General features: G+C 37.2%; 1 protein-coding gene across 1 annotated transcript in view; it reads left to right on the forward strand.

Moving 5' to 3' along the window:
- The window catches only part of ITGA8 (integrin subunit alpha 8), a 287,595-nt gene that overhangs the window by 226,544 nt on the left and 43,118 nt on the right, over positions 1 to 17,933 (forward strand). The window contains exons 24-25 of the mRNA XM_066280756.1: positions 9,361 to 9,466; positions 11,622 to 11,780. Coding sequence (XP_066136853.1) covers positions 9,361 to 9,466; positions 11,622 to 11,780 — 265 coding nt within the window. The remainder of the gene's footprint in view (positions 1 to 9,360; positions 9,467 to 11,621; positions 11,781 to 17,933) is intronic.

Consider the following 17,933-nt stretch of genomic DNA (forward strand, 5'->3'; position numbering starts at 1 on the left):
TTTGTTGTCTTGTAGTCAGCATTATCAGATATGAGTATTGCTACGCCTGCTTTTTTTTGGATGTTATTTGCTTGGAGTATTGTTTTCCAGCCTTTCACTTTGAATTTATTTTTATCCTTGTTACTTAGATGAGTTTCCTGTAAGCAGCATACAGTTGGATTTTCTTTCTTAATCCATTCTGCTACTCTGTGTCTTTTTATTGGTGAGTTTAATCCGTTTACATTTAGTGTAATTATTGACACTTGTGAGTTCCCTATTGCCATTTTATAGATTGCTTTCTGTTAGTTTTGTGTCTTGTTTGATCCTTCTCTTTCGTTTTTCTATCTTTTGTTTTTATTTGGTTGTATTCCATACATCTTTCCTCTGTTGCTATCTTTTTTATCTCATGTGCTTCTGTGGTGGCTTTTTCAATGGTGGTTACCTTTAAGTAATGAAAAGGGTTCCTACCCTGTTCATTGTAGCGCACTATTTTGTGAGTACTTTTGCACATCATCGTCCTTTGCTACTATTAATCTCCATCCTCTCCCCCTTTCTTTTTGTTGTTGTTAAAATTTAAATTTGGTTTTATTGTGTTCTTCTTGGAGCTTTTACTTGTGGCTTTGTTTTTTTTTGTTCTTTGTATCTGATTGGAGAACCCCCTTTAGTAATTCCTGGAGTGGGGGTTTTCTGATGATAAATTCCCTCATCTTTTCTGTATCTGTGAATGTTTTTATTTCTCCTTCATATTTGAAGGATAGCTTTGATGGATATAGTATTCGTGGCTGAAAGTTACTCTCTTTCAGGACTTTAAATATTGGGGTCCACTCTCTTCTAGCTTGTAGAGTTTCTGCTGAGAAATCTGATGATAATCTAATGGGCCTTCCTTTATATGTTGTATTCTTCTTTTCCCTGGCTGCCTTGAGAATTTTTTCTTTGCCATTGGGTTTGTGCCAATTTCATTGTGATGAGCTTTGGAGTAGGTTTGTTGGGGTTAAGAAAACTCAGAGTTCTGTTTGCTTCATGAATTTGAGGCTTTAGTTCTTTCCACAGGCTTGGGAAGTTCTCATCTATTATTTGTTTGAGTATGTTCTCCATTCCATTTTCTCTCTCTTCTCCCTCTGATATATCTATTATTCTTATGTTATTCTTTCTGATGGAGTCAGATAATTCTTGTAGGGCTATCTCATTTTTTAAAATTTTTGAGTCTCTTTCTTCTTCTCTCTGTTGTGCCTCAAGTTGCTTGTCTTCTATTTCACTAATCCTCTCTTCTATCTGGCCTGTCCTATTAGCTAAGCTTGTTACCTCATTTTTCAGCTCGTGAATTGAGTTTTTCATCTCTGTTTGATTTGTTTTTATAGTTTCAATTTCCTTGGACATACATTTTTTGTGTTTATTGAGTTGTTTTCTGAGCTCCCTAAATTTCCTTTCTGTGTTTTCTTGTATATCTCTGAGTATTTTTAGGATTTCTATCTTGAATTCTCTGTCATTTAGCTCCAAGGTTTCCAATATATTAAATTTTTCCTCCATAGATTTTTCCTCATCTAGCTGTGTTACCTCTCTTTCTTTTGTATCCATGATATTTGATTTTCTCTTCCTTAATGGCATCTGAGGGTGGTTTTGTTGATAGTATTAATGAGATTTAATAAAGAATAAAAAGTTAAAGAAATAAAAAATCGAAAAAAGTTGTTTTTTTAAAAATTAATAATGAAATAAAGAAAAATAAAATAATAAAAAATTTTTTTAAAAAAAGGAAATTATTCCCCCCCCTCCTTTTTTCCTCTCCTCTTCTCTCCCCTCTTTCTTGAGAAAATCTTGTGGTGAACTGTGAATTATATTGTATTTAGTAGAACAAACAATGCCTGTAATGGGGGGCCTGAATTGGGGAAAAGTAATAAAGGGGCAAAAAATAATAATAATAATAAAATAAAATAATAAAATAAAATAAAAATTAAAAAAAAGGGTGGTTATGGACCCACAAAAAGCAAATAATGAAAAAATTTGGATCAAGAATAAAATGATTTGCATTTAGATGTTGGATGAATAAGATTTATGATGAGAGGAATAAGAGGGAATCAGGAAAATGGGGGGACAAATTAAAAAATTGCTATTTTATTTAGTGGAACAAGAGCTTGATAAAATGGAGAGCCAGGGATGGGAGCACTGCTAGTGAGTTAAAAAGGTGAAGTAAAAACCCCCTAAAATGCCACAAACATAAGTTTGAGTACCAGATAAGATAATTTGTTCGTTATTGAGGTTTGAATGAGAGGAGACGTAAAGGAGAAAGGAAGAAACTAATATAGAGGAAGAAAAGAAAGAGAGAGTGAGAAAAAAAAGAGGGAACCACTAAAAGAAGAAAAAAGAAAAAAGAGGAGAGAGAGAGAGAGAGTTAACCCTCATAGAGAGTTGGAGTGCAACCCTCATAGAGAGAAAGGAAGAGGAAAGAAAAGATAATGGGAGGGAGATGTAACACTTATGGGTAGTATAGTTTAAGGAGAGGAGAGAGTAAGACCGATAGAGAGTTAAACGGCCAAATTGGAGGAGGAAAAAAAAATCAAGGATGAAGATAAGAGAAACAAACGAACAAATATAATAAAATGGGATAGGTTATAAATTCTGCGGATTATTCTTGATTTTGAGAGGTTATCTTCTTGCTTTTTCTTTTCTCTCCCTCTTCCTGGTCGGTGACTCTGCACCCCGGGTTCTGCTCCTATGGCATGCTCAGGTGGAGGTTTGCAGTTGATAAGTCTCTATGGCGATGTCATGTATTGTGCTTTAATCACGTTGGCAGTTGAGGCTCATTAGCATTTATAGGCTCCGACAGTGAGAGAATCCGTGTTCCTGGAGCCTCTCTCCTAGTTTTTCCTTGGGGTTGCTGCTGCCTCTGCCTGGATAGTAAGAGGCTCAAAGAGCTGGCCACTCCCCACTCTATTCCCACTCAGCACAGGGCTCTGGGTAAAGCTCAGTCAATCAGAGCTGCTAGCATAATCAGCCGGGGCTTCTGCCCACTCAAAGACCTCTGGCTCTGCCACTCTGTCCGGTAACACGGGCGGGCACCCACTCCCGGGGCGCTTGAAGGAAACTCTCGTTCACTATCTGCACGCACAGACCAGGATGTCAGACCGGAAGTCTCGCCCTCTGAGTGAAACCCCCCGCCCGCACTGAAAAGTTCCCGCGTTGGAATTGGTTCTCGCTCTGTCCCCGTGTGCGGCTTTTTCAAAGCGCTGGGGCGGCCTGAGATTCCGCTTTAGGCCCACACAAAGGCTCCTGACTCTGCCCCTCTGTGGGATAACACGGGCAGGCACTGCCGAGGCACTCGGAGGAATCTCTCGCTCACTATCTGCACATGCAGACCAGGATGTCAAACCAGTGGCCTCACCCTCTGAATGAAACCTCCTCCGGCATGGAAAAGTTCTAGTGTTGGAATTAGTTCTCGCTCCCTCCCCATGCGTGGCTCCCCCAGGGTGCTAGGGCGGCCTGGAGATTCCACTTTCGGCCCACACAAAGGCCTCTGACTCTGCCTCTCTGTGGTACAACACGGGAGCACACTCCCGGGGCTTTGGAAGGAATCTCTCGCCCACTATCTGTGCGCGCCGACCAGGAGATCGGGTAAAATGGCTGCCCCGCTTGTCTTTCTTTGTCTGGGTTTGGCGTGAGTATTAGCTGTATTGCCCGGGTTGTCACAGGAACAGTTTTTCCTTGGCTTGGATCTCCATGCCACAGCCTGGTTCAGCCGTTTGTGCCATGGCCTGGATCTATTCACCCCCTTTGCCTGCCTTAGTTTCTATATTCTCAGTTTCCAGTGAAAGCCGTCCTGTTTAGGTTAGTGAGGAAGGCGGAGCGTTTCTTACTCCCTATTTCCTTCAGGGTTTGGTTATATATTTAGCCAATTTTTCACTCGATCATACCTTTGGGTGTATTGTGAAACATCTGGAGGCTCCAAGGATAGGTTTTTCTGTTTCTGGTTGAAGATCTTGTTGAGTTTTGGGGGAGATTTATTGGTATCGCTTCCTACCCCGCCATTACTCTGACGTCATCTCCTCCTAGGAAGGGTTTTAACAATTCAATGTCATTATTTAATATAAAGCTATTCACATTCTCTGTTTCTACTTGATTGAGCATTGATAGTTTGTCTTTCAAGGAATTTGTCTATTTCATCCAAGTTGGTACATGTTTTGGTATGAAATTGTTCATAATATTCTCTCCTTTCCCTTTAATGTCCATAGGACTTCTAATGATGTCCTCTTATCCTTCCCAATATTGGCACTTTATTTTTTCCCTAGATAGTCTGGCTAGAGGAACGAGGTGTTTTTGGTTTGTTGATCTTTTTATCCTTTTCTAAATCTTTTTATTGCTTTTGTTTTGGGTGTTTATTTATTATTATTATTCTATTGGTTTCTGCTTTTGTTATTGTTTCTTTCCTTCTGCTCACTTCGGGTTGTATTTTATCTTTTATTTTTTTCTTATTCCTCTATGTAGAAATTAGATCACTACTTGGAGACCTGTCTTCTTTTCTTAAATAGCATTTTGTGCTATAATTCCCTCAACAACTGCTTTAGTGGCATACTAAAATGTTAGTATGTTGGGTTTTCATTGTAATTTACTTCAAAATATTTTCTAATTTCCTTTGTGATTTCCTCTTTAACTTAGGAGTTGACTCATGGGAAGTGACCTGTTTGGTTTACAGATATTTACAACTAATCCTTTTTATGTTGGTGCATTTATAGTTTAATTCCCCCATCCCTCTCTTGATAAGAAAAATACTATTTTAAAAATCAAATAAGAAAACACAAGCATTATTTTTTTTAAAAAAATCTCAACTAGTATATACAAAATTTTGTCTCCTTCAAATTTAGCTTATCTTTATATTGCTAACCAAAAATAAAGAGGAACTGTTTCATTCCAAAATAAATTTTAAATTTGGAGCTGCTTTTATTCCATGACATAAATCAGTCCAAGGCAGCCAGAGTATTAATGTAACTGTATTTATTTTCATATATTCATATTTTCAGATTAATGTTCTAAATGTTTTTCTGTCATCACTTATTATACAACTATTTCTAAGTAAAAAAAAAAAGTAGGAAATTTTATATTCATTTTTGCCAATAATCAAAACAGAGATTTAAAATTGGGTTTCTCATGTGTGTGCAGTTATTTTAATTGCTAAATTAATTTTCAACAATTGGCCATATTTTTTCTCTAAGATAGTGTTAAAATTCTTTTTAGTCATTTTACAGAGTAAAATTTTAAATAATAAGAAATTCTTTCCTCCAAATATTCAGCAAAGACATTACTTCCAATGTTCAATTCTTAATGAATAGCTACTGTGTTGAAAATTCTATGTACAGTCATCAGGAAAATCTAATCTTTTTTTTAGTCAGTGATCCTTATTCCAATATATGTTATCATGTTTGGTTTTCTTTTCTTAATTTACCATTATTTTTGTAATTTAAAAAATGAATTTAAATGGATTTGTATTTTGGATGGGAAGACAATACTGAGAATTGTTTCATTTCTTTCAATACCAAGTAATGTCTTCAAGCAGATTTAAATGTCACTTCTTGGTACAAAAGAGTAATTTAGCATTAAACTTAGTCACAAAAAGCAGGACCACATATACAGTGGTCCCTCATCTATTGTGGGGGTTAGGTTTTAGAACACCCTGCCATAGGCGAAAATCCATGAAGTACTAACCTTATATTTATTTTATTATTTATATTTTTAAGGCTTTATAAACCCTCTCCACAGTCTTTTAAAACTTTCCCACATTGTTATTAACCTTTCCCACATTTATTTTGCTTATTTTACTACAAAACTAATTAAAATAATAAATATAAAATAATACCTATATACCTCAAAATCCTGCAATATAGCAAAAAAATATGCAATACAAAATTAGATATATATACAATTTAAAAAGTCACAATACATTGAGACCACGAAAAGTGAACCATAATATGGTGAAGGTTGACTATATTGATATCTTAAAGAATAATACAATTTTATCATTTATAAAATAATCAGGATTGAATGGGTTTGAATTAAGAGAGCCTACAATCATAAATAACCATTTTCTGTATAGATATTGTCTACAGCAGGTAGAGCCAACATTATTTCATAAATGGTAGTCTTTGCTATTTTGGACCAATATGACTTGAACACAAGGTATGCAAATAGGGCTTATACCATACTACTGCATCATCAGATTGGAACTTTCTGAGAGCATAAAATCTTTAACTTATCCAAAACTTAATTTACTCCTTTCCCTCAAAGCCCTTCCTAATATCTCGTGTTAGTGTTAAGGACCACTAATTTTACTACTTGAGGGTCTTTGTGGAGTAATGCTCTATCCTCTATCTTAGAATATGAAGGCTATACAGTAACGGTTGTTAGATCACTGCACCCGCAGTTCATTCCAAGCCAATTAGTTAATGATATTGTTTCTCCATGCTTTCTAAAAACATAATAACTTTGAAAATAGTGGACAATGCTTCACTTATTTAGTTGGGATTTTCAGAAAACCATTCTTTGCCCGGGTTTCTCCAGACTTGGTAAGTTCTTCAGAGGGTAAATAAGTGAATTTTGTGAGTCATACTTTTTGAATAATTTTGCCATGCCCTGTGATAGGTTTCTTTATAGATTTTTATTTGATTGTGTTACAGAAATGGGCCAGGAAGTTTTTTTAAGTTGTGTTTACTAAGCTCACTGCAGCTTAGTGGCCTCTGTGGTCAATTGTATATTAAAAATAGAGCAGATGGTACTGAGTAAACCTGAGCTATAGTCTTCACCTGTAACCAGCCCCCTACTTCTCTGGACATCAGCTTTTATTTTATTTATAAAATGAGGAGTTTGAACATGATGTCTCCACAATACCAGCCCAGATCTAAATTTATGCTTCTTTGGTCCTAGAGGATTTATGACCAGTCCTTTAAGATTGATAATCATAAGAACAACCAAAAAAAAGGTTTCCCTAGAGCCTCACAACAGATGTGGGCATGCTGGAATCAACTCTGTTGTTGCCAAGCTAAGAAGCTAAGAGCAAAGTAAAGCTTTGGTGGTGAGGTCATCAAGACCCCGTGGGAATGGAAGCCTAAGCTCTGTGGACTTCCGTCCGATGAAGGAAACCTAGCATGTTCTGGACTCCTTTCTTTACCAAATTTCCTGTTTCATCTAAATAGAATTTAATCAAATTAAGTAGGTAAGGGGCTCATGGCATAACAACAAACCACTCTCAAGTTAGAGGATGTTAAAGTATCTCCCCAGCAAAGCTACGCCCTGCACTTTTTATTAAATTGTTACACCTTAAAAATGAATGCGAAAGACTTCACAATTTAGTCCATTTCTTTGGTTTTCAGTTTTTAAAATGTACTACTCCTACCCACCTTCAGAATGCAATGCACCCAAATTAATTTTGACCAAAACACATTTGAGATCTTTTCCAATTGTTTCTGGTATACAACCCAAAAAGTTTATCATAATTTTCCAGGTGAGGAAATAGAGATACACAAACGTTAAATTACTTGCCCCTAGGTCAGAATTTAGCCCAATAAAATTTACTTTCTGCTTTAGAAAGAGATTATCAGAGGGAGGGAAAATGATAACTTTGAAATTGCTAGAGGCTGTGTTAATTCCTGCATACCCTTAAAAGGGCATTTAAGACCTACAATTGCTAAAAAGAGATGATGTGAAATCACTTCTAGTTAGAAGTATTGAAACTCCTTTTAATATATCTTTTAGCTGAAAATTGCTAGAAAGTATTATGGGGTTTGGAGAATTCCTTTTTAAGATTGTGTAAAAAGAATCATTAGGTTTATAATCAGCTTTTAATGTAGAATAAGGCCATGTATTGTATTTCATTCCCCCAGTGCTCACTCTCTAGATCTAAGTCACAGGCAAAAATACCTAGGAGTAAAGTTAATAGCCTACTTACACAACTGTGCCATTTAACTCTCTCACTCTTGAGTCACCTATAAAAGAACTTTAGAGCATGAACAGGCTTTATTTTGTTTTGGCTTCAGTCATGGTCGTGTGAGAGTTATGGCTGAATTAATGGGAAGCCAGAGAAATCTAAGAAAGAGGAATATACAAGTGGCCATTTTTCTATTATGAAATATTTAACTGGAAACTTGATTTCTTCACGGCTGGACATTTAACATGTCACACAGAATTCTAGAATTATTTTATTCATGCAAATAAGTCTTATTTCTTGATATGGCTTAAAGTAGGAATTACATACACACATGTGTGTACACACACACACACACACACACAGGATCTAATAGATATAAAAAGTATATATGTAAAGCCAGTAGCCAGGGCCACCATCACAGCTGCCTGGCCCATGCAGGTTCACATTAGATTCGGACAGATGGTAATGAAACAATGGAGCCAAGAACTGGTGGGCCATCACCTTTAATCCTAGCTTGCACCCAGCGGGCAAGTAAAAACACACACTGGGCTTCAAAACCCACTCATTCAGTGCTCACAAAGTTACTGACTTATTCGAGTTTCCTAGATCAAAGGTTTCTAGCTCACCAGACTTATTTACCTCTATTCTCCATCTCCTTCCTTCTCCCTGCACAAACTGCACAAACTGGCTTCTCACTCAGCACTCCACCATCTTGGCTGCTTCTCCTGGCCTCCTCCACATGGCCTTTCTCCACTCTCCTCTCTAATGCTAATCTCAGGAACTGAGAGAGAGCAAGCTCCCGGTCTGCCCCACTTTATAGTGTAGAAACCAAAACCTTTAATCCAATTTACAAACAAGGAAGTCTCTGATACAAAGTCACTTCTCTGAGGCATAATGGGATTCCTCATGAGAGTGCACCACCCCACATCAAAAACGGTGGGAAAGGCTTAGTCCCAAAACCAAGCCCCAGGCTACAAGGATCCTGCCTGCCTACAGCCTGCCCCCAACACACATTAATATAATCACACCCATCCCAAGCAAGAAGGGCAACCAATACCATCACCTGGGCGACAGGCTTCCACGTGGGCAGCGCCATCTTTAACAAAGTGAGCATAATGTATTTTATCTTCCCCAAAATATATTTTCATAATGTATATGCTAAATTATCCATCTCAACTCAGGAATGTTCTCCACTCTGTCCCCTAGTGCCCAAGAGATGAAATGCCATAAAATAGACAATCTGAAGTAAAGACCAGTAACTAGGAGACTACAGTGGATGTTTCAGACCTTTCACTATTCCTATAGTTACAGTATTTTACTGAACATCACTTTCAGTACTATTTTCCTTATAAGACTATTTATAGTATTCAAATAAATCGAGAACCACGTTTTTTCTGGTCCTTTGGTACTGTACACCAGTGAAACATTCTTCACGTGTGCTGTCGCAGCACTTAATGTGACATTCCGTGTTTCAGAGTCTCCCACCCTCCGCAGATTGTTCTTCCCATTCATAACTGGGAACCAGAAGAGGAGCCCCACAAAGAGGAGGGAGTTGGACCACTGGTGGAGCATATTTATGAGGTAGCTGTTGTCTCTGTTGAAGTAATGTTAGGGGTCTATTCTTAATGCTCTTTACTAATAAACACTTCATAGCTTCTTAAAAGACGCCAGTACAAGTATGTGAGCTTCATGTACTGCTCAGATTGTTGCTGTTATGCTGTCATATTGCAGTGGTGGTGGTGGGGTGTCTTGTTAAGTAATCACTATATGGCCACTTGCTTTTTGTGGTGAGAGCCATTATATAGTGAGAAACATTTCATCTTGTTATAATTTTTTTTATTTAAATGTTATTTATTTCTTCTCTTTTTAATGTTTGGACAACCTAAGCATAGCTTAGCTCCCTAGACTTGATTTTATTTATTCCTGCATTTTCAGATATCCTTAAAACCCACCCACCTCTTAAACTGAAGGTCACCAACCGGAAGGTACAAGACAGAGAAGATTTTATGTATTATTCACTACTATACAAAAAAAGCATATACAATAATATATGATGGGTTGATGCTAAATAGATAAGAATAATTTTACCATTCACTCAAAAGCCAAATTAGACATAAATAACTTATTCTAAGATTTGAATTAGTTCATTCATTAGTAAAATATATTCCAGAAGCAAGCCAGTAACTCATGAATGAACCCGGGTGATCGTCTCCCACTTTAAGTGTTAAATAGTGAACAGGGAAGAGCTTTGTTGATACATCATCTGAAACATTTACATTTTTTACAGTTAGAAACCAAGATATAGTAAACAATTCTTTTAGTGTTTCTAAGTTATTACTGTTCACTTTCAAGGGACCAGAAATGGAAGTTTAGTAAAACAATATTCCAAACCATGTTCCGTTTGAGGTTTCTTCTTGATTAATGCCCTCTGTCCCTTTCCTATATAACCCATGCCACTGACCTCATAATCCTGACTGACATTCATCTCAAACTGCATCCTCTACAGTTCACAGTAGAGCCATTGAAAAACTGATGAGCTGTTTACATATATGGAAAAGATGCATCAACCCCTGTTCAGTGTCAACATGAACACCTCTGTCATCTGCCCAACTTGCTGGTTCAGAAACAGAATCTCTGTCCAAAGCTGGATCAAAGCTTTGCCTTAAGCTCTCTTGATAGCAAAAGGATAGCATAGTCCCCAAGGCCACTTGGATTAAGAACATCACTGGAAAAAAAAAAAGAAAAAGAAATTGTGAAATAATTTTCAAACCTTCTGTGCACTAGTTTCTGATTAAGAATGGTGGAATTTTGAAGTTTGAAAACATATTCAAATTTAAGGCAGCTCCTCTTTTAATCTTAGTATAAATTGATCATAAAATTTTAGGATAATAATCAATAGTGCCAAAAGCAATCATCAAATACATCTCATATCTCAAAATATACTGCTGTTAATGGATGCCACATTGTTCTGATAATGTGAATTGGGCCACCTAATCAAGAAAACTCATTATAAATTATTTTATTAACCATAATTGTCAGAACTATGAAAAAAAACAAAGGCTCCTGCTAACTTTTAATTTTTAAGATCATAGTAAATTTAAGTACACTGACTGTTTTTCCATAAGCTGTCTTGTATCCTGCGAGTACAGGATTCTTATGTTTAAAATGTTCATCTCTTTATGAGATGTGGCCTTTCTTTCCTTGAGGTTCACTGATTAAAACAGAAGGAGCTTGGCTTTGAAATGCGCACTTGAAGTGAACTGTGGTGAGCCTGGGTCTTTGGCATTTGATGGATAGCCATATTTCCAGAGGGTGAAAGAGAGTGCATTGCATATGGTTGCAATCGACAAGTCAGTAGTCAGGAAAGAGGCGATTTCAGTGTAAAGAAAAAACAACTAGGTTTTGAAAGCATATAATTCAAATTACACTGCTAGCACTGAAATTAAATTAATATAAATTTAACGTAAGCATCACAATCATCAGGTGTGGCTAATGTGGTCTTTGCAGGGAAATCTCTTCTGAGAGCCTCACGATTGAAGAGTCTTCTCTAAGCACCAGCACTTCTTACTTTCAAAGCTCCTTTTGCTTTTACAGACTCAATTTTCTATTGTTTGCAATCATAGCCCAGGTGATATAAAACCACAACTCATGCTATGTAGAATGGGTACAGGGTAGGTGGGGTCTGACTTCATTTCCCTTCTTGTGTTGTAGCATAACATATGTCCCTTGTTTGTAGCTGCACAATATCGGACCAAGTACCATTAGTGACACCCTCCTGGAGGTGGGCTGGCCATCCTCTGCCCGGGATGAATTTCTTCTTTATATTTTTCATATTCAAACTCTGGGACCTCTACAGTGCCAAACAAATCCAGATATCAACCCACAGGACATAAAGGTAGGAGCCTGCTCTAACCTGCATCTTTGTTTACTTTTTATGGTAAGGAAAAAACAAAAACAGTGTTGTGTAAAAAGAAAGTGAAGTAATTATAAGTCATTTCCATGGTGATTGATCAGAACTTTTCTTTTAGTTTTACAGTTAAAATGCAAGACCTTACTTAAAGTGTCACTCCTAGAAAACTTAAATCTCCCTTAGTGTTATTGTTCGAAGTGTTTTTTATTTGGTTTGTGTGTGTGTGTGTGTGTGTGTGTGTGTGTGTGTGTGTGTGTGAGAGAGAGAGAGAGAGAGAGAGAGAGGAGGGGAGATAGTGAGGCAGATCCAGCATGAGCCCCTACGAGGATCACCCAGCAACCCTGTCTGGAGCCAATGCTCAAATACCAACCTATTTTTAGCACTTGAGGCTGATGCGCTCCAACCAAGCTATCCTCAGCACCCAGGGCCATGCTAGAACCAACCAAGCCACTGGCTGTAGGAGGGGAAGAGTGAGAGAAGGGGGAAGTGGGAGAAGCAGATGGTCACTTTTTCTTTGTGCCTTGACCAGGGATCAAACCTGGAATGTCCATACGCTGGCCCATACTCTATCTGCTGAGCTCCACCAGTCAGGGCCTATTTAGCCTATTTCAATATGTACTTTTTATGTATTATTTGACTAGCAGCACAACCAAACCAAAATCATAAGTAGACAAGTCATGTTTTAGAAAATTTATATAAAATGCTATTTTTAAAGTCTTTTTGGTGTATTGCCAAAAAGACATGGATCTTTGCCAAAACAGCTTTTCCAGCTGTTGCCAATAGCAAGTGGTAAAATGCAATAATTTGCCAGAGGCTGTTTCTGTGTCCTGAGAACCCCCAGATGGAGATTTTTAGGATCCTATTCTTTAGTGATGCTTATAAAGAAGCCGAGAGCAATGCATCTCAAACTCTTCAGCCTTTCTGAATCACCTGGGAGTATAGAGGGGTCCCAGGTGGGGCCTGAGATTCTATCTTTCTGTAAACCCCACCTGATATCCACAGGGCTGGTTTGCTGGTCACACTTCAGCTAATGGAGAGCTTGCCATGGAGCTGATCTCATCCAGATTAATATCCAAATTTGGCTTTAGACTCCTCCTGGAAAAGGAAAAAAAAGTAATTAGCATAAATCCTTGAAATGGCACATTTGAATAAAGGGGGACACACCACTTATTCTTAATCAGATGTCCTCACAAAGACCTTCATTTAAGAATGGACATTTTCTAATGGCTGCAGGAGCACAGTCTCTCTATGGGAAGTGGGGCAGAGGGCAGGCTTCATGAAGCACTCAGTGGTCCAGGATGCAAGTCCCCCTCTGCTCTCAACCAGGGGCATGTGGACAGTGCCTGTTGTGAAAGGCTTCTGTCTTCAGCCTAACATGTCTTCCATTCAAAGAGCAGAACACTAAAACAGAGTTCAGTATTAAAAGATTTATGAGGCATCAATCCTCCCTCTTTATGGGGAAATAATAAAGAAGACCATTTGTAGTCCACAGAATTATTTAAAATACTTCCTCCCTGCAATTTTCTTTTCCATTTCCTCTCTTTTAGCTTTTCATTGACATTTCAGCATCTTCACAGACAGTAGCTTATGTTATAAAATAACACCTTTAAATGTAATGTAATAGAACATCCAAGTAATTAAAACATTCACACATCCTGTTTTGCAATTCCCATATACTCTATTTCAGTCATGGGTTCATGGAGCATATAATAATGCAGAAAGTCTCAAATTCTCTTTAAGTGTAATGTTTAGTTTATATTGACACTATTTATATATGTTTGTATATATTATGTAACTTGTTTAATGTGCACCATGTTGGTTTTGAGTTATTTTTTCTTCATTGCAAGTAACAATCATTTATAGTGACTGGAACAGTAACAAATAGATAACTTGCCTTAAATTTTGACAGATTCATGCAAACTGAGTAGTAGTATATACTAAGCACCTGTATTCCCTGCTACCCAGTTAGTTGTTAACATATAGACTTTGATTTAAACTGTCGAAGGTTAGAAATTTTTAAAAAGCAACTTAATTATGTTTCTTTTATAAATTTCTCAATCTGTAGAAGGTGAATATAAGAAGATTTGATTATAGTATGAAGTAATAGCTCCTTAAAATAACTAATTTTTACAATTCATGAGTTTTTGAAATTCTGAATTCATGGAATACTTGAAATGATATTACTCTCAGGTTCTCAGAGTATTTTTACCTACATTCAATAAGCATGACCCAGAAAGTCCAAAAGAGCTTTCATCAACAAACACGTTTAAAAAATTAATAATCATTATATTTTATACCAATAACTATAAACAATTGAGAGTATTTGATGATTATTTTCCTCTTAAGATATTAAATCATTTCTTGATAAAGTTGCTAATAATTTACTTGGCAATGCATTTCTACCTAAAGAAATCAAAACCAAAAGTCTATTCTCTGCCTTAAATATCATATGAATTGAAAATTATTAAGGAACAAATTATTATATCTTAATATCTTCAAAAAATAGATCTGGGAAATTTTAAAACAATATCAATTTTAGCTTCTTACATCAAATCAAATTGCAATTTTTTAAAAAAAATTGGAGCATAGATGGTTTTAGTTTTAACAACCTCAAGCTATTTTTTTAACTTGGTTTCTTAAGAAGTACAGAGAGGGTAGGTTTAGTAAAAAGAACAGGGAGGCAGAAATATTTGTTTAGTCAAGAATTAAGTTCCAATATTAAAAATTACCTTTGTCTACTTAGTGGACAAAGGTAAAATTTCTTACTATTTGGTTCTATAGTTTCTTTATAAGTTGAGTGATAAGTGATGAGTGCCTCTTAAAACATCTGCCTCTGTGAGCAGTCCATTTTCTGCAAATCCTTTCTGAGCACGCTCCAGTCGCTACTGGACTAGCCACCAGAATACCCCAACCAAGGACCAGTCAGGGGAGAATACCTCCCCAACTTTCCAAAGCTTCCTTTGGAGGATTTGCAGATTTCCAACCATGTCTCCCCTTCAACTGTTCAGTTAATTTGCTTTCAGCAAAATCCCTTGCTCACATGTGCACATACTTTTTGTTAGTTAATTTATCCCTTCTATATTCTCATTTTTGCCCACTGACCACTGAAAGTAGCTGCCTTATTCACTCCCTCTTTCCAACTCTCTTAAATTCTTAAGGAAATTTGTTTATGAAAAGGAAACTATCAGATTTCCTCAGAAACACTTTCTAGGCCTCCCACTCTAGGGGAACAGTGCCAACAACTCTAAAACCTGTGACATTTCCCAGATAGATGCTATATAGAATCTCCACTATCTTCCCTTTAATTAAATGAATCAGCATTTAATATAATATACTTAACACAATGATTTGTTTCTGTTTCTTTAAATTACTTCTATAGCAACTGTTCTGGCTTTCTTTTTTATTTCAATCTCATAGTTTTATGTGCCAAAGCCATATTGTGCATAAAGTAGATATGTTTGCGGGCTGGCCTGAGAACTGGACCACCATTTAAAACATCATTTCTAAAGAGAAATGAATGCTGAATGCCAAACAGCTAGCTTAAAACTGTCTGAAATACAACTCGTCTATAAACTGAGTATGTATTCCAAATGTGGCTCTGCTTACATAAGTCTCAAAGTTCAAAAAGGCCTGAGTGGGGTTTTCCCAACAGCAACTGATAGAGTTGTTATCCCAGCAAATTGTCCTAATGTTCACAAGGCTTGAAGTACATACACTGACTGCCTTTGAAAGCCACCACTACAGTCATTCTGTAACCTGTGGCTGTGGGCAAAAGATCTCACCCACATACATCTCCCTTGTTGCCCAAATACAGGGCATCAGCAACTAAATTAGTGCTGTGGGGTGGTCAGCAAGGACACACTCAGATGCCAGTAGAAGTCAGCGAGTTTTTCATTTTAATACTTGCCTCATACCCAGCTTCATGGAGATCCGCTTAGCCTGCTTTGTCGACACTGTTCACATATCTGAGTATGAGGGCCAGTGGAAGCGTGGGTAGACGGCAGGGTTCAGGAAGAGCTGAGTGGGGGTGGCAGTGCCTTGTCACAGTACTGCTACTTCCACTTCTTCTTCCCACTGAATAGGCTTCATCTTTGGTTGTCTGTTTCTCCCATGATGGTTTCACTTCAGCAAGTTTATTTCTCTGCCTTCCGTAAACTCAGGGGCATGAGCAGATGACCATGAAGGTTGTTCCTCCAGGCTTCATTGTCCAAGTCAGAACAGAGGGCTTTAATGTTGCAATTTCTCCACATTCTTCCACCTAAAACATTTTGAAGCTGTCAACTGTCTGTGGCATTCAGACCAATCCATTAAATCCTAATTCATTCCAGATCCAACTTGAAATAAAATTTTAGAGTTGAGTAAAGTATTTCTCAAGCTATTCTTAAGGCAGTAAAATAATGATTTCAAACTACCAATTTTCTTATTTTGGTTAAGTCTATCCTGAGGTTTGGAGAATCCTTCAAACGGGCTACAATTTCTAGATAAGATGAAGTTGAAAAAGTAAACAGTACTAAGGATGCAAAGTTGCATAAAGAATAAAGAATTTTTAAAATTGGCAAGATTACATAGTGAACGACCAAGTGTGAGATGCTAGGAGAATGGGCTGTGGAGTATAAAACTATACCCAGGAGAGGAGGGCAAATGAGATACTCAAATTTAATTTGCGTTAAGATCACAAGACCTGAGTCTTAAGGTCACGAAAGAAGAATTCTGAGCTAGAAATGGTCTGACCGAGACTAAACTAGGACAACAGTCACAAGAGAGAAAGCCAGTGTTATAGGAAGAACTGCCTTTGGAACGATAGAAAACAGGAGGTCATGACTGAGAACTCATCTCTTGAATAAGACCATTCCCACAGGAAGTTCAGATTACAACCAGATAGTACAAACATGGAAAGCAGAAACTATTTGCCAAAGATTATAGCCCTGGCCCTAGCCAGTTGCTCAGTTGGTTAGAACATCATCTTGAAACACCAAGGTTCTGGGTTCAGTCCTCTGTCATGGCACATACGGGAAGCGAGCAATGAGTGCCCAACTAAGTGGAACAACAAATGAATGCTTCTCTCTCCCCCTTCCTCTCTCTGTCTCTCTAAATTCAGTCAGTAATAAAAAAACAAAAGATTATAGTCTAACCAATAATTTATTTGTTAAATCAGTGAGCCTATAGACAGTGGCTTTGCTTAGCAAATTTGCATAGTTTTGTCCTATCCTTGAGAGAATTTTCTTCATAACTGCCTTCATTTACTTACTGCTTGTTATTAATTCAGAATGCAGGGACACTTGTTACTTTATATAACAATGGCATCCAACTCACTCGTGCCTCTCTCTCTCTCTCTAATGCAGGGAGGGACACTTGTTACTTTATATAACAATGGCATCCAACTCACTCGTGCCTCTCTCTCTCTCTCTCTCTCTTTCTCTCTCCCTTTCTCTCTCATTTAATTCACTCTTTATTTTTTTAAGGTCCAATTTTTAGCCACCAAAGAGAACAGTCTCTCTAGGGTCAATTTCTTTCTGCCTTATCTACTTTGTAAGATGGTTTTCAGGTTCTCATGTATACTTTAAAATGTAAAACATATGTCCAACAACTAAGAAAAGCTTCAAAATCGCCAATGGAATAAACTGATTCTTTTGGTTATGCTTTGCATGAACTTTTCAGGATGTTAAAAAAAACATGGGTTTCTTTCTTCCCCAAAAATGTTTAATATTTATGTCTGAGAGAAAATTACATAGAAGCCTGAACCCCTGGGCTTGTCTCTACTTCTATTTAATTATAGACAAAGAATTACATGAGAGAAATCTACCACCTCTTACTAGGAATACCTGAAATCCAAAAACAAATTACAAACAAGAAAAAGACAGTATGCATTGCACTTGTTTGGGTTCACAGAGCCTTTAATATCATCTCATCCCTCTTTCTCAAAAACTGTTTTCCAACAGCATTGCAACATTCCAGCTACACAGTATATTCCTTTACTCCATAAATTTAAACCTATACCAGAGTGAAGAGTTCGGTGAAGAGTAATGAGAATGAAAAACTCCTGTTGGGGTCAAAATCTGAGATGCATCTGGGGAAAGAACCATATTTACTAACAATTGTTTCCTTATTGCAGTTTGTTCTAAAGAAGATACTTTAATG

The sequence above is a fragment of the Saccopteryx bilineata genome, chromosome 5 (genome assembly GCF_036850765.1).
Source record: "Saccopteryx bilineata isolate mSacBil1 chromosome 5, mSacBil1_pri_phased_curated, whole genome shotgun sequence".
NCBI lineage: Eukaryota > Metazoa > Chordata > Mammalia > Chiroptera > Emballonuridae > Saccopteryx > Saccopteryx bilineata.